Here is a 22,282-nt window from a genome sequence, read left to right on the forward strand (position 1 = left end):
AAGTTTTATAGGGTTTTTTTTCCCCTATCAATTCCTGTCATGTAGTTGGCTCTAGTGTCAAAGATGGCCTTGGGACAGCTGTCAACAGGACATTCTCCAAGGACACGGCAGACTCTGTATAGTACTGTAGTGCAGCCTTGTATCCTCGTTGTTGTAAATATTCAATCCGCCCATGATCAATCAGCAGTTTACAGAGGCAGCCTATCTCCTTTCGTTCTTCAACAGTAAGTATCCTAGTTTCACACAAAGGAGGAAAAGAACGAACGTGTCAGAAGAATGGTTTTGTTAATTGACGTTAGTAGTTAAGCTTAGAAAGACTATTGAAATCACTGTAAGTTCATTTCAATTCAGGCAAGCATGACTGTTCAAATATTTTGAAACGTATGTTCACAAAAGTTGTATTTTTAAAGTAAAGTATTGCTAAAGATGTAGTAATTAAAGTGTTTCTGTAAAATGAGTCATTTTGAGGACCCAAACCAATTTCATATTCCACTATACATAATCTTGCTTTTCTGCAGGAGTTTATTTGCTAGAATCAAAATCACATACCCTTGTAAAGTATCAGAACCACACTCTGTCTTGCTGAATGTTTGCTCATGTTCTTCTGCCTTGTTAGTTTGATCTTCACTTTCTTCATTTGTAGAGGATTTGGTTGTGGTTTCTCGCATGCCACAAGTGGCCCAGCTACTCATTCTCTGAAAATAATGAAATTCTACTGGTCCAAGTCCTACTGATTTAAAGAACTCTCTGCCTACATAATGTGTCCAGTCACACTTGTGATGGCAGCACAGGGCAATAACAATTCCAGCTACACGCTTACAGTCATCTTTATTGCTTTCAGTATCAGCAGAGTTGTTAGAAGCCATCTCTGTCTGATCAGTCCTAGAGCATTTGGGTGCAGGCTCTTCATTTTCTTCATCACTGCCAGCTGTGTAGCTTTCAACCAAGCATCTCAAAGCAAGATCTGGGAAAACATAGATATACCCCCTCAAAACAGCAATGAATGCCAAGCCATTACTTATACAGGCTGTATCATGGTTGCAACTGTACTTCCCATAAAGAAGAATAAAAGTATACATCAAAATTGCTTTCTGGCTTAGTTTGTGAGGATAACTAAAAATTACAGATATGCTTTGAAAACATGAAAAGCCTAAATCAATATTACGAGACCTCTGGAGCTACTAAGGGCTTATCCTCTAGAATATTTGTCCTACACAAGTAAATTTGAAATACTTTGGTTAATAAACTGGCATATTGTAGAAGGATCTCCTCCCTGTAAAACATGCAGGTATTTGCTCTAAAAGTTTTCTATCTAGGACACAATCTATTTAATGTGTATATGTACTTCTTAAATGTTTAACTGTGTCATCTTTGTAACAGTGCCTATACAGGTTCATATTTGAGATGCCTTTCTTCACGTAGTAGACAAAATATTAGGAAAAGTGTATGAGTGGACAGAAACACATTCTTCTCCTCTGCTTGCAATACGTAATCAGCCAATACAGATTTAGAAAGGAAACATCTTCTTTCTAAACAGTAGAGGTGATGATGTTAAAAAAAAAAAACAACCAAACCCAGACCTTCAACAGTTTATAAATAAGCGATCCATGCTGCCACACAGTTCTTTGTTCTACTCTATTAAAAAAAAAAAAACCCAAACAAGAAAGATTTTACTTCTCTCTAAAGTAACCTTGCATCTACTATCCATTTGCTATTCCACTGAAGTCCACAGATATTTAGAAATATAATTGTTACTTTCACCAACAAAAGATTAGAGGACAAGAAAAGCTTAAAAGGACAGTTTGGAAGACCAGTCTCTTCAGATCGTTAAGATTTAGTATCCTAACTTACTGCAGTTAACACATACGTAATTCATACCTGTTGCAGCACCACACAAGTGCTTCCCAATTCCTACCACTGGTAGTTTTTTCTTCTCCAAAACAGGTACCTTCTCTGGAGGGAGAAAAAAAAAGAAAGAAAATAAACACGCACGCAATCCACAACAACCCCAGAACCTCTATTATTATAGTTGGAGCAGTATTTTTTTCTGGATAATATCACTTCAGTACATTTAAAGGACTCTTGACCACTACTGAAAATGCAGTCATAAGCTATAAAAAAGTTTCTTTTTCTAAAATAAATAAAGATAATTGGATGCTATGGCTGAGAAGCGTATTTAACCATTTCGGCCTTTCTACGAGGCCTCCAAAATGTGACATTAATGAACCTCCGGATGATGGGTGTTCCCACAAATTCTCTAGTATTGGTATGTGTTGCAATCAATGATATGCATGACTGGCTTCATTCTGCACACCTAAAACAAACAGTGCAAATCCTGCAAGTTCTAAAAAACTTTCAAAATGCTTTTGTTTTGGTACTTCTCACCTATAAGGATGTCCTGTAAGTATATAAAGCCAGAAAATTGTATCTCTCTGTTTAATGTATTTGTGTGTATATGTACATGCACACACAGCATTAACGGGTCCAAGCAACCACTGAGAATAATCTTCAAAACCCAGTGCATTTAAAGCATGCTGCATACAAGCTGACTTGAACTCCACTATTCAAAATCTGAAACTAAGCCTCTATTTCAGAGTTATACAAACTAGGAAGGAACTTACTTAAACATAAATGTTGAATATCAACTTGAAGCCTTTCAAATAGAGAATCTCTTCTTTTATGTTTTCCATCCACCTGTGTAAACAGAACAATATTAATTAGGGTTAGCCATAATGATTATAATTTTGCACCAGGTATAAATGCCAGACTTTTTTCCTGTCAAGGCAGCATATGTACATTTCCAACATTATACACCAGGACTTTTTTTCTAATAAATTTGCTATTGGCAAAGCATGGAATGTAGGCAATTGCACATCCAAAACTTTTTACATTTAAAGGTTCTATGTTACTTTTGAAAATAAAAACCGAATACTAACAGCTTCAATGACAACAGTTTAAAAATTATACTCTGCTAACATGACAATATCCTCTTACCTTGAATCTTGTAGCTGCCCTTTCCACAAGCAAAAACTGAATGTTTTCAACATTCTGTAAGGCAACATCAACCCAATGAGACAGCTTTCCTCGCCCAGCTCCAAACTCAACAAAACATCTTCCTGGGCCAAGTAAATGTAATTTTTCCATGTTACCTAAAATAGAAGCCTACGAACATCAAAAAATAATTTATGAACCAAGCAAATATATGTACTATGTCTTGTAATGCCTGACAGAAGAATTGAATAAGACTTTTTCAAGTCTTCCCTTCCATGAGGGATAAGGGAAAAGATCTGTGTGTACAGAGAAAAGGGGTTATAAATTCTGGCTAGTCAGCATCACCCTGCCCTTCTTCCACTGCTCACAGAACTTCCCCTAGAAGTTTTTGGAATGGATTTTTGGGATCAGCTACATGTTATAATGATCTACTGATTCTCAAAGTAGCGATCCAAAGTATGGGTACTGTGCTGGATTTTATATGAAGCACTGGTGCCTGCACAGTGTGCCTGCTCTGCAGCAGCTGTGTTTTGTAATACATGAGAAAGGGAAGCAGAGCACAGGACCTACATACAACAAGCAGACATTTCTCACTTTAAAATTTTTCTTCCACAAACTTTCTATTTCGCTACAGTACACAATCCATTTCCCTTAACACTCCTGCTGTTTGGTATACATTAAAAAGGCAGAAGGTAAGCTCAGGCTCTCCAATTCTTTGTAAACCTCTGTTACACAGCCAGGAAATCTAGGACCAGCTTTTAGAGGAAATGTAAAAAATTCCTTTTACTTCTTAGCAAATACAACATCTTACCTTTTGTAGCTCAGATTTCTTATGAGTTAATATAAAATAAGAACATACAAATGAAAATTCAGAAGAACACCACACAGTTTTTAGTTTATTTCAGTATCCTAATAAACTTTAGTTACTAACACTTAACAAAGCAGCTCTTCAAAGGTTATAATAATATATATATATTATATGAAGAGCACAGTTATAAAGCATATCAGATTTCCTCTACATGAAGTGACTAGCATTATGCATGCAGTCACTTGAATTTACAGCAACAGAATTCCTCATGTTTAAAACCATCTATAGCTATTAGTAAAGCATTGACCATACCTGTTGCTTCAAGTGTTTGAAAGCGGATTGTCCATTCTTTGGGTCACTTAAGGCTTCTTCTAAAGCCTGATGGGACAGTATTTGTTCTTTAAGGTGAACTTCCAGGCCTGCACGCAAACACAAAACTTTTAGGTATAGAATTCCAGTTTCCAAGAGCCTCTGGTTCTGTAGCACATGTTACAATATTTAGACAAGCCTAATTTGTAGCACTAACAAAGTAGTCTATTGGGAGCGTAAATCTATCATATAACAGCTATACGTATTGTTATCTGTAGTGGTATTTGAGTGGGAAACAACACAAACAAAGGGAAATTAGCTATATGAACAAAACATCAATGTTTTATCATTCTCTCAATCTAGTTTATTCTTCTAAGTAAAGTTTAGCTATGGGAGGACTGTCTGCATCTTCATGATAATTGCTTCAGGTTTGTTTAGGGCCAAATGTCCCACATTTTCACAGATATTTGACAACAAAAATAAGAATAGTTAACCGATTCAATTCAAACCATCTTAGACTAGACATAAGGAATAATTTCTTCACAATGAGGGTGGTGAGGCACTGGCACAGGCTGCCCAGGGAAGCTGTGGCTGCCCCATCTCTGGAGGTGTTCAAGGCCAGGTTGGATGGGACTTTGAGCATCCTGGTCTGTGGGAGGTGTCCCTGCCCATGGCAGGGGGGTTGGAACTGAATGATCTTTAAGGTCCCTTCCAACCCAAACTATTCTATGATTCTATGATCTTATTTTCAGTATTAAGTAAGCTCACCGTTACTTGCTTTTTTCAACTTGATAATTAAGTTCTGCAGCTCTTCCTTGGACAGAGAAGAGACAGGTAGCTTTTTAAGGAAAAAAAAAACAAGAACACTCTGTAAGTACTTTATTTTTCCTAGTTCTTTAGTCATACGATAAATTGCAATGTCACGTGGGGACTGAGCTCAAGAGCAAATAAATGTACTTACCTGTTTTTCTGGTACTTCTGCTACATCTTTTAAACCTGCATTAATATCTTGAACAAAGTAGACCTTTAAAAGTCAAAAGAAAAATCTGGTTATATTAATTACAAGGAAGCAAAAACATAAACATCAGTTTATTTTTATCACAAGGTACACAGCAATTGGAATCCACTGCAAAAGGAGATATTCCAAGTATTTTTCCTATAGTCTGATCCCAAATCTTCAGCAGAAATGACTGTTCTGACAACATTTTGACTGAACACGTTCGTAAGAGCTGAACAGTCAATGCTTACTAGACTGATTTGAGAGACCATTCGAAGGTTCCCCAGGTAATACTAAAGGTGCAGCACCGATAAGACAGAATGGCAGGTAATAAAGAAGCCATCTTCTGCTCTCCTGAAACAGCTGCTGAGACATACGTCGTATTCTTTCCCTCAGTACTGGCTGCAACTGTCAGGCTATCTTGACTGAAGCAGGCAGTTGGCAAGGGCAGTGGAATTCCACCAGTAGGAAAATGCCTAGAGCCTCTCTGCTGGTTTTGCTTCCCAAGGACCACCTCTCACAACGCCTCTAAAGAGAACAGCATAACAAAAGACTGCTCTTAGAGAACATTCTTGAGAAAAATGAATTCTGTGTTTTCATGAGTAACTCAGAACAGAAAAGTTGTACTGAACTACAGCGAGAGGGGACAGAGAGGGAGACTGGAATGTGAATTCCATTTCATCTAGTACTTATTCAGCTTCCACATGGTCCTTGCTTTAGCACTCGCTGACTGCTGCCCTCCAGTTCACAGCTGCCAGCACAACAAATTCTCTTACAAGCTGTAATGTTCAGGTTTCGAACTCCCAGAACTGGTCATGCCGCGTTTACATTGCACTGAACTCCCAGAAGCGGTCATGCTGCATTTACAATGCACTTACTGGTTTTGGCTTCTCTCTCGAATTGCATTTTTTTAAATGCTTTTGCAGTTGGTCTTCATATACAGTGCTGAAATCCAAATGGAAAGAGGAGTGAGGAACACCATAGGAACTCTGACAAAGAATAGGAAAAGCATTTCCATGCACTTTGAAACAAAGAAATTTACACTTTATATTAATTTTAACTCTTAAGACGGGTACACTTCATACAGCGTTGGAGAAGACCCAGGATTTGTCCTCAGAGTGCTTCTGCCCAATGGTGATTTCAGAGAACTTCATATACACAGAAGTGCTTTCATATTCATATTTTTCCACGAAGTGACAAGCAGGTCTTATTCCTGGAACCTCATCGTATGTGCAGGAGGAATGAGATGAATCCCACCCAAAGCCATTGAGGTGTGGCCATAGCTGTGTGGTCAATCTCAACGACTTCCAACTAGCGATCTTCCAGTACCTGAAGGGGCTACAAGAAAGCTGGGGAGGGACTATTCACAAAGGCTTATAGTGATAGGACTGAGGGCAATGGCTATAAACTGGAGAGGGGCAGATTTAGACTAGATGTAAGAAGGAATTTCTTCACAATAAGAGCAGTGAGGCAGTGCCCAGGTTGCCCAGGGAAGCTGTGGCTGCCCCATCCCTGGAGGTGTTAAAGGCCAGGTTGGATGGGCCTTGGGCAGCCTGGTCTGTGGGAGGTGTCCCTGCCCATGGCAGGGGGGTGGGACTGGATGGGCTTTAAGGTCCCTTCCAACACAAACCATTCTATGATTCTATGACTCTAGGTGACAAGAAGATAAAGGTCGTTATCATCCTCTTAGTCATTAATCTTGGTTTTTTAACACGTTGCAGTTGACATTCCATCCCACCGTTTACAAATCGCCGTTTCAACTCACTGTTTCGGATCAAGAGGGCACGGGATTCTTTTTCTGCCGTTTTCTTCCTAGCAATAAAAGAGAAGTTTTAGACGAGCCCTCATCACGCGCCCCCCTTTCAGAAGAGCCGCAGAGGGACCCCCCGGTCTCACAGAGCCCTGCTCTGAGGCGGGGGTGACCCGGCACCGAGAACTCAACACCGACCCGAAAGAGCGAGGCCCCGGGACTGCGACTGCCCCGGCCCCGTCCTCCCGCGCGCCCGCCGCGGCCCAGTACCTCTTGCTGCCCGTGCTCCGCGCAAAAGCGCTTCCCAGCAGCCAGGATCATCTTGCAGAACCGCTTCTTCCTCTCCACGAAGTAGGCGCATCGCCCTGGGATCGGGCAAGCACCACACGGCCCCGTCGGCGCCGCCATATCTGCCCCAGCACCCCCTGCGCGCGCCGCCATGTCCGTCCCGGCGCCTCCATGTTGAGGCCCCGCCCCCGCGAGAGCCGCGCGCGCCGGACGCGGGGCTCAAGATGGCGGCGGAGCGGCTGTTCGACGGGGTCTTGTGCGTGCAAGTGCGGAGCGCGGGCTGCGAGGAGAGGTGAGGGGCGGGCGGGACCGCGCCCAGGCGGCGGCGGCCCGTCCTTCAGGAGACTCGGGCGGAGAGCGGCGGGCTCTGCCCCGAGCTCTTCTCTCCTTGCGCTGTGCCCGAACAGGGCGTGCAGTGCGGCGGGAGCCGGGGGCTGCTGGGACAGCAGTGACCGCCGCACGGAGCGGGGCGCTCTGAGTTAAGCTGGCATAGAGTTAGGTTTCCGCTTAAGTAGTTGTATTTTTTGAAAGTTAGACAGAATGTCCCTCTGGTCGCGTGTCCTTTTATAGCGTGGTTTTATTCAGCCTCGGTTCTTTTGGAGATGAGAACGGTTTGTGTGCGATGTGAGCTGTGCTGAGATGTGGCTCCTGATGCAGCCTTTCCCTGTCTCAAATGTAAGGTCGGGCAGGGTTGGGTCCAAATTAGCAAGAGTTCTGACTGTTGTGAAGTTCATAGAATCACCAGGTTGGAGAAGAGCTCTGGGATCATCTAGTCCAACCATTCCCGTCTGCCACTAAACCATGTCCCTGAGCAACTTGTCTACCCGCCTTTTAAATATCTCCAGGGATGGTGACTCCACCCCCTCCCTGGGCAGCCTCTGCCAGTGCCCGATGACCCTTTCTGTGAAAATTCTTTTTCTGATGTCCAGCCTGAACCTCCCTTGGTGCGGCTTGAGGCCATTCCCCCTTGTTATGTCCTCTGTCACTTAGGAGAAGAGGCCAGCTCCCTCCTCTCCACAACCTCCTTTCAGGCAGTTGTAGAGAGCAATGAGGTCTTCCCTCAGCCTCCTCTTCTCAAGGCTAAATAACCCCAGTACCCTCAGCTGCTCCTCATAACATTTATTCTCCCGCCCCTTCACCAGCTTCGTTGCTCTTCTCTGGACACCCTCCAGAGCCTCAACATCCTTCTTGTAGTGAGGGGCCCAGAACTGAACACAGTATTCGAGGTGCCAAGTACAGGGGCAGAATAAGCTCCCTGGACCTGCTGGCCAGGCCATTTCTGACACAAGCCAAGATGCCATTTGCCTTCTTGTCCACCTGGGCACACTGCTGGCTCATGTTCAGTCGCTGTCAATCAACACTCCCAGGTCCTTCTCCTTCGGGCAGCTTTCTAGCCACTCTTCCCTCAGTCTGTAGCACTGCATAGGGTTGTTCTGCCCCAAGTGCAGGACCCGGCATTTGGCCTTGTTAAACTTCATGCCATTGGTCTCAGACCATCAATCCAGCCTGTTCAGATCCCTTTGCAGAGCCTCCCTAAAGTTCATAATGACATTGAAACTGGTCCTTGGAAAGTAACAGAATATGTATAAGAGTTCTGGGGAAATGTATCCATGTACAGTAAGTGGGGAATACACCCTGTCCCCACTCTTGTCTGGCTGCACATGATGACAGGGCTCGCTCCCTCCTGCTGTCCAGCCCTGACAAAGGGTGCTTGCTTTCTAAGGCTCCAAAACAAGTCTGAGATGGTTTACTCACCAGCATTAGGATAGGACTGGCTGGCAAGAAGGATGTGGAAAGGTTGGAACAGGTCTGGAGGGGCTTACAAAGATGATCTGAGGGCTGGAGCAGCTCTGCCGTGAGGACAGGCTGGGAGAGCTGGGGCTGTTCAGCCTGGAGAAGAGAAGGCTCTGGGGAGACCTTAGAGCAGCTTCCAGTACCTGAAGGGGTTCCAGAAAATCTGGGGAGGGACTGTTTACAAGGCCATGGAGGAATAGGATGAGAGGAAATGGGTTTAAATGGGAGAGGGGAAGATTTAGATTAGACATTGGGAAGAAATTGTTCCCGATGAGGGTGGTGAGACACTGGCACAGGTTTCCCAGGGAAGCTGTGGCTGCCCCATCCCTGGAGGTGTTCAAGGCCCAGTTGGATGGGGCCTTGAGCAGCCTGGTCTGTGGGAGGTGTCCCTGCTTGTATCGGGGGGGTTGGAACTGGATGGGCTTTAAGGTCCCTTCCAACCCAAACCGTTCTGTGATTTTTGGTGATGCTGCTCAGGGAGGGCCGGCGGCGCTGTCGCAAGGTGCTTGGGGGGGGTACGATCCCGCTGTTGCCCATGTCAGAACCGCCGCCTCCTCCCCCTCCTGGCGGTCCAAGGACACCCTAACACCGCTCTCGCAGCCTTCCGGCTCCCCAACTCCTGCCCCCGCCGCTTGTCCCGGACGGCTCCAGCGGGATGAACACCCGCAGGGCAGTGGGAGAGCGGTGGGCTGCCGGGCTCGGAGGGCAGCAGTGAATGGGGTTACATTGGGCCAGCGGGGATCCTGCCTAGCGCTAGTGCTCTTTAACGACTCCATGAATGACCTGGATGCAGGACTCAAAGGTTTACAGATGCTCAACAAGAAGAAAGTGAAGACAAGGTAGCACTGTACAAGTGATTATGAAAAGTTTCAGCAACTGTTAATAAATTTCAGCAGGCTCTTTGAAAGGTTCTAGTTTCTGGACGAAGTTTCAAAAGTTCTGTTTTGCTATTTAAAGTTTGATGACTACAAGCAACAAAACCCCTTGAGCTTACTGAGGAGCTGTAACAATTACTGAAGCTGTGGGGCTTTCAGGTATCTTGAGAGAGGTCATCAGTGGAAACTTTCTCCATATTTCTGCTTAAATTTTTGATTTGTAAATGTCATCAGATTCCTGTGATGTGGCTATGAGCAACATGTTATTTGGAGAATGTTTTCTTGATTCGTTACTTAGTTCTGTCTTTTCATACACAGGAGATTAAATGTTCGAGTGAATATTGAGCTGCTGTCAATTTCTAATCCTGTTCATAAAAAGGTTTGTGGATTAGTTATATTTCTGTCATTCATTATGTATTATCTGAATTTCATTGGATAAGAGGAGAAATAGGTAAAAGGAGAAGCAAAATAGTATTTTATTATGTTTGTCTCTTGGCCTTATTTTATTTATTATATGTGATTTCTTGAGTAGTTGATTTGGTATGGTGGGGTTATTTTTAGCCTTTTTATCTCTCTCTGTTTGGCTGTTCATGGGTTTTAGTAAACTTGCAAATTAAAAGTATCTGGAGATCCTCAGAGGAACCAGAGTTAGTTAAAGAGGAGTTTCACTTTAAATATAGTCAACACATACTTGAGAAGGTAGAATGGCAGTTGTTTTTGCAGAGTCCTCATCTTGACTAGCAAAAGTGACAGTTTGTATGTTTACTACAGGAAGTCATAAAGTCTCTTGGTACTCAAACTGTATCTCTCTCCTTCTACCATGATGTTAAGATTGGTCATTAGGTGGCTATGGTGTTACTAAGTAAAGATTTGTTTGTAAAGGACTAGCATTTTATAAGATTCTCCTAACTGTGGCAATGATACTGTTAGGTGTGAAGAAGCAGTTCAGTTAGAACAGGGTACCAAGTTGCAGCTTGTGTCAGCAGGAGGCTGGAAACCCAGTGGGAACGTTAGTGAGTGATCAGTCTGGAAAGGTAACTTGAGATGCTCGACTCAGTTAATGAGGCATCAAACCAACCAGGCATTCTTGTTGTGTTTCAAGACCAGCTCCAGCTGGTTTGGGGTGGTTTTGGTTTTAACAAAGTCCACTGCACATGTAAGTCCTTGTTTGTTTTACATGTCTCCAGCTGGGAGTTTTGTTAGTGTTACTGCTGCCAGAATTACTGAAACTTGGTTCCATTTTATGTTTGCTTTGCAGAGCTCTGTATTTAATATATCAACTCTTCAGAAGGTGGTTTCTGGAACTTTAAGGAGCAGTATGCTCTGAAAAACTTCCAGTTATGGGAATGATGTGCTTGTGATCCATTACAGTGGAATGTTAGTGCTACACACTATTCCATGATGGGGAAAAGTAGCAATAAGTTTTCTTTACATAAAGTGATGAAGACACATTGAGTTTTGAAACCTTAGCTCCTCAAAGTTGAAGGTTTTTACTTGGTTTATTTTTGTGAGAAATTGCTTTTCCTACTGTGATATTTGCAGTTGTGTTAACTGTTACTGTTTTCCACCTTCTGAATTAGTTGCCACAGTTCTGTCTTACTTTTGGTTAAACAGTTTGCAGTATTGCTTTACAATATATAAACAGTCTTACAGGGTGGTTAGTAGTATTCTAAATTGTATTTAAATGTGTGTATTTTCAGGATTTAGCTGTTCGATTAACTGATGATACTGATCCCTTTTTCCTTTATAACCTTGTCATATCTGAGGAAGATTTTCAAAGGTAAGTGAAATTATAATATTTTGTCTGTAAAACATTTCTAAATGGCAAAAAAAGAATGAAGGAATATTTTCAGCTTAGAATGGTCTGTCTTAGAACTTAGGTTTTGGCATTTTCACTTGTGGAGTTGTGTCAGTATTTGAGTGGTAGCATTCTCTTTGAGCTGTTTGTGAAACAGTCGAGTACGGGAAAGTGATTGGCTCAAGATAATCCAGATGAGTGGCAGAATCCTGCATAGCTACAGTTCCACAGTCCATGTGGCTGCTTGCATCTTTTGTTTGTGGTAACATCTTTTTATAAGGCTATTTTATGTGTGCAAATTATTTAAAGAAATAGTTGCAAGAGGAAGGTCTATTTGCATGGACATGGATTCACAGACCTGAGCCTTTGTCTTATGTCTTTTTGCATACTGATTGTGCTGTTGGGTCTCATTTTACTTTACTTGTTCAGAATTTGATCATTAAATATGGGCATCGGTCATGAACAGTTGTGTTTTCTGCTTTGTTTTTTTGTGGGTTTTGGAGTGGCTTTGTTTTTTGTTTTTATTGAGAGATGTGATCAGTGTGGATCGAAAGGCAAAAGTAAAATTGTCTTTGTGAAACAGATGTGCAGAAGTGTTTTGTGATAGAAAGTATGGCTTTGTGCGCACATTGCTGAATGTTTCTGCGTTTGAGTTCTCTGAGCCTATGAAGAAGGTGACCAATTAAGTAAACAATTAGATAAAGTCTTGATAATGGTTTAGTTAATGTTTTTTCCCCCCCAATCTCGTTTTATAGTTTAAAATCCCAGCAAGGTCTCTTGGTAGACTTCTCTGCTTTCCCACAAAAATTTATAGATCTGCTTCAGCAATGCATTCAGGAACAGAACAAAGATATTCCAAGGTAGGTAATAAGTGAGTGTTGTATTATTCTGTGTGTGTGTTGAGGCCTTAAAATATTTGCTAGCCACTCAGACTGAGTAGAATCAGTAGAACAAGGGTAATGTAACCTTCCCCCGGATGCATGAGGATGTCAGTCAGTGGATGTTGCTTACAGCCCAAGTTTCAGAAGGATGGGGCAGTGGAAATGATGCCCACTAGTAGTCTACATCTGAGCTGAGGCTGGCAAACTTCACAGGCCAGCAGTAGTGCAAGGATATAGCACTGGTCCTTTTTTTTTCTTCTTTTGTCTTTTTTTCTTCTTAACAGTTTAATGCTAGAGAGCTAGTTGAATTTGATGGGCCAGGGTGTAAATCATTCTCTTTCACAGGAGAGGGCAAAATTATAAGGCATTCTGACACCTTTTTTTTTTTTTTTTTTCCTTTCTTTTCAGTGTTAAAGAATTAAACTACTTCCTTGTAGTGGCATTTTCATGTGTCATCTTTGTTTCTGTGGGTATCAAGGAAGGCCCAGTCCAGACTGCATAGCTCCACTCCAGTAGTCAGGCCATTTGCTGAAGTATGTACTGTGGGCTATGAATTTTTGCTAGGTTATAGGATACCAAAAATTCAGGAGTGCCATTTCCTTTTGAATTTGGTTACCAAGGTCAAGGTTTTAGACTCCAAAGTCTATGGTGGGCTTCTGAGAGTTTTACAAGTAAACAAACTGATTAGTGTGGTACATTTCTTATAATAAATTGCAAGCATTTTAGAGCGTAGGGGTTGAATATCATAGTTATTTTTCAAGCAAAAGTTGGGCAGCCTTTTATTGCACATATAAAATGTATTTTACTCAAAAATAGCTTGTAGGATCTACAGGTGGTTTCAGGAAAAGAAATATGCTAAACACTTGGTTATTTTTAATTTTCCGTAGGTTTTTGCTGCAGTTAGTTTCTTCATCAGCTCTTCTAGATCACACACCTGTCTATTTAAATGTAGTGGAGACCAACCCTTTCAAACATCTTACCCATCTCTCTCTAAAATTCCTACCAGGAAATGATGCAGAAATAAAGAAGTTTTTAGCCACCTGTTTGAAATGCCTTAAGGTAAAATGAAGGCTTATTCTAGCTGCAGCTAGGCCTTGATGCTGTGTGTACTTAAGCATTTTTTCAGTCTTAATACTTCAAACGTATGTACTGCATTGTATGCTCTGGTTTGGTTTTTTTTTTTTAGCTCACATATCTCATTGCATGCATTTGTTTGGATGCGTGTTGTAAAACTGAATTGTTACTGTCACTCTAGCAATGAAAATATTACACACGCATTCAACCAAGTGCTGCATTGGAAAAGCAGCCCAGGTATTTTACACATGCACTGCATGTGGTGTGCAGCTGTTGAATGCTTCTGAATGCCTCAGTGTCTTGTGCTTCCTAGCCTTGTGCCGATTGCCAGAGCAACTGCAAAAGTAAAACACTGTGAACTTTCAGTGCTGTCGTTCTGCAGTTGGGTTTAGGGAAGCATGCATGTGTCTATAATTCTAAAGCTTTATATACCTCAAAAGTAGCAAGTTAAAATTGTAATGTTGATGCGGTTGGTAGCATGATAAGTTTTATTTAATGAGAAATTAATGTCTCATAGTTTGACTGGTGTCTGTTTCAGTTTCATAGCCTGGGATTTGTCTCTCCTTTTGTGCTGTCATGTTGATAGCTACCTAATAATCCATTTCAATAACATATATTTACAGTATGTCAGGCGATTTGTTGTTCATGGAACTCCTTTGTAAACAAGTCTTTTTGACAAGGTACTATTTCCTTATAGAAACTTGGTAAGAGTTTAATTCAAGGTGTTTATCTTGTGAGCTAATGCCTTTTCTTCTAAGTTTATTAGTTATATCTTACTCAATGTGAAGTTTATTTAATAGGACGATTTTTCCACAAATATAATGAGTATGTGGCTGCTTAGGCAGGCTGTGCTGACAGAATGGAAGCTGAATAGTACGTGTATTTTGGGACCTAAGGATTTGCCTTGGTGTCCATTTGTACATAGGAAGACAAAATGACGTTGGAAGGAAAGCTTAGAAAAACTGAAGAGGATCTCACCAGACAGCTGAGCTTTGCTCAACAGGTAATGTAAATTTTTAACTTTCCTGTTGTAAATTGCACCTTTTTTTTACTCTATGGAAAATACAGCTTCTCGTGGGCTGGTAGGTTTGCCATCACCTAGCCAAGATAATTGACCTGTAGGTGAGTGGAAGGAAGAAAAGTCATCTGCTGCAGCTGTCCTTAAGAATGAGTAAAGGTGCAACTGAAGAAAAAGTTCTTGCAGTACTAAACCACAATTTTACTCTATTTCGTACAGAGGTCTATATATGCACAGACAAATTATATACTAGGTATATGGTAGTGTGAAGATAAATACCCCTACGGATTCTATGACTGGTTGGAAATCCTTATATCTGAAAAAATGAGAAACTGATATAAATAAATCTGAAGTCTTGAACTTCATGTTACTAGTTTTTGATTCTTGCAATTAGCCCAGTAATGACTTGTGTTTCAAGAGCCTGATTTGTGTCAGATTCTAGAATTATCAAGCTGACTTTTTGACTCAAGAAACTGAAAAATTCTATTAGAACTCCTATTATAGAGCTTTTTTGAAATGGAATACTGTTTGCAGTTTCAGCCAAGTTACTGGAATGTGTTTGCTGAACTGGAATACAGAATTACAATTCAATAGGAGGGAAAGATGCTGCTGCATAACTTCCCCCCCCCGCTAGAGCACTTCGTGTTAGAAGTTAATATCAGTAGACTGTTTTTTCATCTTAAATAGTGGTTGGAAGAAATTGAAAATAAAGATTATTTTATCTACAGTGTCAGAAAGGAGCCCATAGCTTCTCAGTGCCTTACTTTCCTGTGTACAGAATGAACAAATATTTTGTTGGCATTTGGTACTGGAATTGAGAGTTTTCTTAATAAGTCCATGTCAGTTTTAAGAAGTAACAGTAAAGAGTCATTCAGTATTGACTGAAATGCTAAAATTTTTAAAACTGTACGCACTTTATCAAACAGAGCTTGTCGGAGAAGAGCAGAGAACTAGACAAACTGAAAAGTGAATGGACATCGTACTCAACAGCTCTAACAAACAAACACACGCAGGAGCTGACAAATGAAAAGGAAAGAGCACTCCAGGTGTGATAACAGACAAGAATTAACAATGTTCTTATATGTGAATAGATTCTTGGCTTAATTTTCAGATTCATCGAATAACTACTTAGTTTCTTTGCTTCTTGTAGGCACAAGCTCAGTACCAACAACAGCATGAACAGCAGAAAAAAGAATTAGAAAATTTGCATCAGAAAAGCATTCAACAGTTGCAGAACAGACTCTCAGAACTCGAGGTCATCAATAAAGATCTAACAGAAAGACGATACAAAGGAGACTCCACTGTCAGAGAATTGAAAGCAAAACTTTCGGGAATAGAAGATGTATGGCTTAGTAATCTCCATAACCAAACTTACTTTTGGTCACTATTACAGGTTTTCTAAAAAAAAAAATAATGAAATTCTTTCCCAACATTTTAGGAATGTCAAAGAGCAAAGCAGGAGGTGCTGTCACTGCGTCGGGAGAACACTACTCTGGATGCTGAGTGTCATGAGAAAGAGAAACTCATTAATCAGCTACAGACACGGGTTGCTGTTCTGGAACAAGAGATCAAAGATAAAGATCAACTAGTTATTAGAACAAAAGAAGTATTAGATGCAACGCAAGAACAAAAGGTTTCTTCAAGTTTCAAAATAATTTTATGTAGAACCCTCTTAACTGCAGTCTCTAGAGATCAGCAGCTGGCCAGATTTATAAAAAGCAAGGAAGCTTTCGAATGTAGTTAAAGATTCTAAATCATGGCATCAAAAGTATACTGGGTTCAGTTTTATGAAGGTCACTGCTGTTTTAGTATTGTGGTACTGGAGTAAAGTTAGTGGTGCTTCCTGTAAACAAAGGGATGAGCTGAGATCCTATTTAATTTGACTGCAAAGCAGGGACTGATTTCTTGTAAGGATTAGCTCTCAATTATTGAGGTTCTGCTTGAAATCATAAGCTATGTCTATGAAATATCTTTATTATAATATTTTTAATATTCTTTCAAAGGTGATACTAGAAGAGAGTACGGAGAAAAAACAAAGTCATATTGAAAAACTAGAGACAACAATTAAGTCACTGTCGGCTGAACTTCTTAAGGTTTGTTTGAACATGCTGCTATTCTTATGAAATGTCTTCATTATCGTTAGGTGTTTCTTTATTTTGAGATTTTTTTTTTAATAGGCTAATGAAATTATCAAGAAGTTACAAGGAGATTTGAAAACTCTAATGAGTAAATTAAAATTGAAAAATACAGTAACAATTCAACAGGAAAAACTGTTGGCAGAAAAAGAAGAGAGACTTCAAAAACAGCAGAGAGAATTGCAGGAGATGGAACAATCCCTTAAAATGAAAGAGCAGGAGGTAATGTGATAGGTTAACTCTGTCCTGTAAGTGCCGTTATATGGAGTGTATTGGGGTTTGGCTTAACTTATTTATTTACAGAATTAAGATCTTAAAGCTTTCTGTGGAATAGAATGAGGTCTTAGTCTACTTAGTTAATGTGTTTAAATAAACAGGTAGTCAAAATTTCAGGTTTTCTCATTTTAACTGATTTGTAAGAGTCATCCATACATATGGAAGACAACTAGGCTTGTCTGGAGAGTACAGAGATACAGTGGATGGATTGACATGCTTTAGAGGGCAAAATCATGTAAAAGCTGGTGAAAGAGGCCAGAACAGGAACAGGGTGATCTTTATCTTCCATTAAGTATATTCCTCTGCGTAGAGTCCTTAGATTATTTAATCATAGAAAAGTTAAGGTTGGGACTGTTTCTGGCTGTCATCTTGTTGAAATCCTAGCTAAAACTAGGGGTTATTTTAAAAGAATTACATTGGGTTTGTAAAAAATCAAGTTCAAACTTCTTGAGATAATTTTAGAATGAGTTCATAGATCCTTTTATTCATTTATATTATATTTTTTCTTCAGTTTGTAATTAGTAGGAACTCCTGATGGTGTTATAATTGTTATGGGAATATTACAGGTGTGCAAGCTACAAGAACAGCTAGAAACTACTGTACAAAAACTAGAAGAAAGTAAGCAGTTACTGAAAACCAATGAAAATGGTAGGTTTATACAACTCCATTTCTCTCTCTGTAAAAGTGACACAGTGATCCACCTGCTACTGAAAATTCACGGAAGCAACTCTTAGTGCTCTACCTCTGGGGTTTTCTTGTAAAGGGCCACAATGATTGCTTATGGAAAATAAGCTTCTGTCTGTAGCAACAACCCCAGAGGTGCGAGTAGAGAGGACTTTGCAGTTGGTGCTTGGGGTTGTGTGGGATGGTGTGTGAGGGATGCCAAGTTTAGAGGAAGGAACAGAATGGCTTGCAGGGCTGAAGGAGCCTTGAAGAAAAAGGCTTTTTATGAGAATAGGACTTTGCAGTGATGCATGAGCTTAAGGAGGAAAAATAGTCCACCAAGCAGTTGCGCTTTTTGAAGAAGGGCTACTTGCTGTTTTAAACAGCTTCTAAGAGGAGAGCTTGACCTTTTTCTCCTCTCTTCAGTAATCACATGGTTAAACAAACAGCTGAATGAAATTCAGACGGCCAAGAAGCTAGAGATTTCTGCCAGTACCCATGGTGGTGGTAGGACTGCCGTTTCCCCTCATGGCATGGTAAGATACAACTGGTGATGATGTAGTCATTATTTCCTGAAATGTATGGGCTTAAAAGAGGAATAAAATAAAGAAGTGCTTTCATCATCTCTGGGCCATGTGGGTTTGGGTGGTTGTGGGGTTGCTTTTTGTTTTGTTTCATTTAGTTGTTTGTTTGTTTGTTGTTTTTTTAATGTTGGGTGCTACTTGATGCCTGGCGTTCTAAGTGTGAATTTTCTAAGCTTTCATCTATTAAAATAGACAAAACAATGCTAAACTTAGCTTGGAAAAGATTAAGTGCAGGATGAAGGGAAAATGAAAAAAATAGGTATTTTTGTGTTGTCAGGTTGATTTGCATATGAATTATCTTTGTGTGAGCTGAAAATGCACTGTTTGAATATCCTTATTGGTGAGATTTAGAAACACAGAAATAAAGAGGTAACAAATGTGACATACTGTCTTTGTTAAATATAATATCATACCTTATTGCTTCTTATTCTTCGTTGTCCCAATGTGTATGGTGTCTGCTGTCACCTAGCAATTGATGAGCTTCTTATTTGGTAGTGGAAGGGTGGATACATGCAGAGAGGTCTCCGAATTAGTGATACACAGGTAATATGTTAATCAGTTACAGAGTGTGTAGCTTATGAGCTTATTATTTGCTAAGAAACACTTAGCGAATCTAAGTGTTCATCACCTAACTTTTAAATATTTACAAGTTTTCCTTAAGAGTGTGTATCTAGGAAAAGTGATGTTTTCTTCCCATCAGGAAGACTCAACTCATAGCTTTGTCATTGTGTTTACTTGTTAATTTTGGAATTTTGAATCTCTACAAACAAATATTTCAAGAGTTGTTTTTCTCCTTTATGGATGTCTGTATTTCTCTTACAGCCTGACCGACCATCGTTTCCTAGCTCAGGAATCGGACATCCCATTTCTCCTCTGTACGCCTTCCAGAACTTCCTGGAACCAGCACACAGCAAAAATATTAATCCCCAGTGTCCAGTACCAAAGGCAGGCACTTTGACTTTTCTGTTCGGTTAAGGACATGATATCATAAATTATCAGAACTTAATGTTTTGCATTTTTCTCTAAATGTGTAAATACTGTACATCCTAGGGCTCTTAAACTCTCTCTTCTGAACTTTATTAGTAATAGCTAATGCTTGTCTTCAGGTTGCTTTTTCTTGTATGCTTTGCTGCTCAGAAGTGTTGTGCAGGGTATAGCAATGTTGATCCCTGGCAGGTTCTCTGCCGGAGCACACGCGGTGGAGCACTGTCTGGAGCAGCACGCTCTTACCTGCCGCTCTTCTGTCTCTGCAGATTCAGTTTAACACACAGCTTTCTAAAATGAATCGATGCTCTGATGTTCCGACAGTGACTGCTGCAACCAGTCATCCAGCCAATAAGGAGAAGTAAGTGTCGCTATTGCTTTTTTAGTGGGTTTTAAAATATTTTTTATTAAACCATGTCTTCTGTGTATCTCTAGAATGGAACAAAGCACTTCCTGTACCAACCCTGTGCTTTGCCTTTCTCCATCAACATGTTAAGGAATTGTAAGTTGTGGCAGACTTAAGTGGGCACTAAGCACGGTTTGTAACAAGCAACAGGCATGCTTTTAGGAGTGGGTGGCAAGGAACAGAAGTTCTGTCAGTCAGACTGTTCTTACCCTATTCAGTGATGGTTTACCTTTAAATGGTGAAGTTCTTAGGAGGGCTGTAGTTGTACTTCAGGTTAAGATTTTTCTGAATGAGTCTGTATCCGCAGTTGTTAGTGCACTGCTAACTACATTTGGTTTGAATTTTAATGAGCCTTTTTATTTCCAGTGGTGATAGTTTGGCATTGGATTCCAAGTATTTAAAGAAAAATGACAGCATTCCTTTACGAGGGCTTAGTCAAAATACTCTTAACTCAGGTATGTACGGAATTAGTAAAACAAGACCCGATTTGAAATGTATTTTAAGGGTAGTTACGGTTCTATGAACACTGTCCCATTTCTGCTGTTCTACAGAGTACCTGAAACCATACTTGCCAGCTCAAGCCCAGCCCTCCCCTAAAGCTGCAGTAACACCAGCCTCAGCTTATTTTCCTGGATAGTAGACAGGGTTTTTAAAGGGAGTCCTAACAATTCGGGGGGGTCTTTGGATGTCTGGTCATAATGTATTAGTAAAGGATCAGTGTGAACTGACATAACTTTCTAAGTATGAATCTGTTTTCTTTGAGAAAGATCTTGACTGCTTTAAGATTACTTTTCAGGATACTTGAGCCAGTTCTGAGAATGTGAAAAGTTTAAGCAGCCTCAGCGGGATCATGGCTCCAGTTAAGTCATTGGGGCTGCGTAGAATTTTCTCTTACCGTATGGGAGACCCTGTAGTCTTCCTAAAAACTGTGTATTTAAGTATGCTTTGCAGTGCAAAATGTGTATATTTGTTTATAACTTGGCACCACCTTAATGTATTCTGACTTGTTTTGTCACATCTAAGTTTCAATGGAAATATTAAATGGTTTTTATCAAAACCTCTGATTAGTCATGTTTTAAAGTATTAAACCAACATCATCTCCACTGTAGTGAAATGCCAAGATGAGGCAAGTACCAGAGCGTTGCAGTTTTATTCACCTTACCTTTTAATGGGGTTTTCTTCCCAGCTTATTTCCCTGCGCAATGCTGCTGGGCCAGCGCTGCGGGGTGCCTGCAGTGCCCAGGTGGAGCCACCCTGCGCTGAGGTCTCTGCTTGTGCTGCTTTTTCTGTTTAAGGTTTAGTAGGTCTAAATTAACATGAGTCAGGTCTACCTTTCATGGAGCAGATAGAAGCTGCTATCAAACCAGCTGGTAATTAAAATGCAGTAGCTTTCCAGATCTCCCAGTCCTATTCCCACCTGAAATTAAATGAAAGCATAGTGGACCTGGGAAGGGTGACACCAGCCCAGGGGCACAAAGTGGACAGAAAGGGCAGCAGACCAAGGCCTGAGTGTCTATTTTACTGACCTGTTTCTCAGAGCCCGGATCTATTGCGATCCTGTTCCATCAGCTCCTCAAGGAAACAAGCAGGCAGCTGAGGTGGCCTGTGCTGCTGAACGAATGGAGAATGCCAATGTGCTCACAGCAGTCTCATCTAGCAGATAAAACAGTGCTGGACCTGTTCTCCAGCCACTCTTTCCCACCTGCTGAAGGACAACAGATGCATGCCACAGAGCTTCAATTAAGGTTTTAAGAGACAATAACAATTATTTACAAATTCATTAAAATATTCAACTTTATTAACAGTATATTTACATATTTTTTTCCTGCTCTTGGTCAACCATGGTGAATGTTCGTAGGTAAAAAAGCATAAGCAATAACCACAAGATGAAAACATTTTAAACCTATACAATACTTTATACACAAATTTATACAAAGGAACACTTAAATAATACAACTGGACACAAAAATATACACTTTTAGAGAAATTCACATCAGTAATTGTATAAAGCTCTCTTCTGTACTAAGGGTCCTGAAAATTTAGGACTAAAACATTAGCTCTGTAATGCAAAAGGGTTATTGTGAGTCCTCAAAGGCCACTATAGAGCACATGGACATATTCAAGGCTATCAGCTTATATTTCAGTCTGTGTATTCAAGTTTTGAGGTCCTTTATGATTATGCAAACATCAGAAATACAGTGGTATAATAAACGGTATTTGGAAAGCAGTGTTGGAGCCAATATTAAAATCTGTAGGCTCAAAAACACCCACTTAATATTTAAACAAGCATTCGATACTACCGTTTATTCAAAAATAGAAAGAGTAAATGCACTTACATAAAAATAACTTTTACTGTTCAGCAAGCGTGCTCATGTGATTTTTTATATTAGTACAAACATAAAAAAAACCCACCTGCCGTATGACTTTTGAGATAAATGATACCAACTCACCTTCTCCCTACTCGAGTACATTTACATTAAGGCTTTGAATCATCTGACCCAAGATTTTACAACTTTAAAATGAATGGGTCCACGTGGATGCCAGTTCTGTCTCATTGAGACTTAGCATGACGAGAATTAAAGCTCACCACCTTAAGGAAATGGACACATGCTCATGCCTTGACTATTCTTTTTTGTCTCTGAACTACAACG

General features: G+C 40.5%; 2 protein-coding genes across 6 annotated transcripts; one reads left to right on the top strand and one right to left on the bottom strand.

Moving 5' to 3' along the window:
• Positions 1 to 36: 36 nt before the first annotated feature.
• On the bottom strand, positions 37 to 7,366 carry TRMT13 (tRNA methyltransferase 13 homolog). Of its 3 annotated transcripts, none has more exons than XM_054073113.1 (11): positions 7,126 to 7,358; positions 6,871 to 6,917; positions 5,984 to 6,050; positions 5,070 to 5,132; positions 4,877 to 4,946; positions 4,112 to 4,218; positions 2,995 to 3,048; positions 2,622 to 2,694; positions 1,879 to 1,953; positions 550 to 964; positions 37 to 233 (listed from the first exon to the last, which is right to left on the bottom strand). In XM_054073113.1, the coding sequence occupies exons 1-11, from the start codon at positions 7,294 to 7,296 to the stop codon at positions 38 to 40; spliced, it is 1,338 nt and encodes a 445-aa protein (XP_053929088.1). In that variant the 5' UTR covers positions 7,297 to 7,358; the 3' UTR covers position 37. The 3 variants fall into 3 exon arrangements, with proteins under 3 accessions (XP_053929088.1, XP_009561832.2, XP_053929089.1); XM_009563537.2 differs by having other exon boundaries at positions 2,995 to 3,162; positions 7,126 to 7,349; XM_054073114.1 differs by lacking the exon at positions 37 to 233 and having other exon boundaries at positions 556 to 695; positions 821 to 964; positions 2,995 to 3,162; positions 7,126 to 7,366.
• SASS6 (SAS-6 centriolar assembly protein) lies at positions 7,294 to 21,395 on the top strand. Of its 3 annotated transcripts, none has more exons than XM_054073106.1 (17): positions 7,294 to 7,435; positions 10,131 to 10,191; positions 11,513 to 11,592; positions 12,366 to 12,470; positions 13,379 to 13,550; positions 14,491 to 14,568; positions 15,510 to 15,629; positions 15,734 to 15,925; positions 16,022 to 16,216; positions 16,587 to 16,676; positions 16,761 to 16,940; positions 17,561 to 17,642; positions 18,084 to 18,193; positions 19,064 to 19,186; positions 19,495 to 19,586; positions 19,998 to 20,086; positions 21,169 to 21,395. In XM_054073106.1, exons 1-17 carry the CDS (start codon positions 7,368 to 7,370, stop codon positions 21,381 to 21,383), a joined length of 2,052 nt encoding a protein of 683 aa, XP_053929081.1. In that variant the 5' UTR covers positions 7,294 to 7,367; the 3' UTR covers positions 21,384 to 21,395. The 3 variants fall into 3 exon arrangements, with proteins under 3 accessions (XP_053929081.1, XP_053929082.1, XP_053929084.1); XM_054073107.1 differs by lacking the exon at positions 21,169 to 21,395 and adding an exon at positions 20,183 to 20,648 and having other exon boundaries at positions 7,296 to 7,435; XM_054073109.1 differs by lacking the exons at positions 7,294 to 7,435; positions 10,131 to 10,191; positions 11,513 to 11,592 and having other exon boundaries at positions 12,386 to 12,470; positions 13,498 to 13,550.
• Positions 21,396 to 22,282: the final 887 nt, after the last annotated feature.

Source organism: Cuculus canorus, chromosome 8 (assembly GCF_017976375.1).
Source record: "Cuculus canorus isolate bCucCan1 chromosome 8, bCucCan1.pri, whole genome shotgun sequence".
Lineage (NCBI taxonomy): Eukaryota > Metazoa > Chordata > Aves > Cuculiformes > Cuculidae > Cuculus > Cuculus canorus.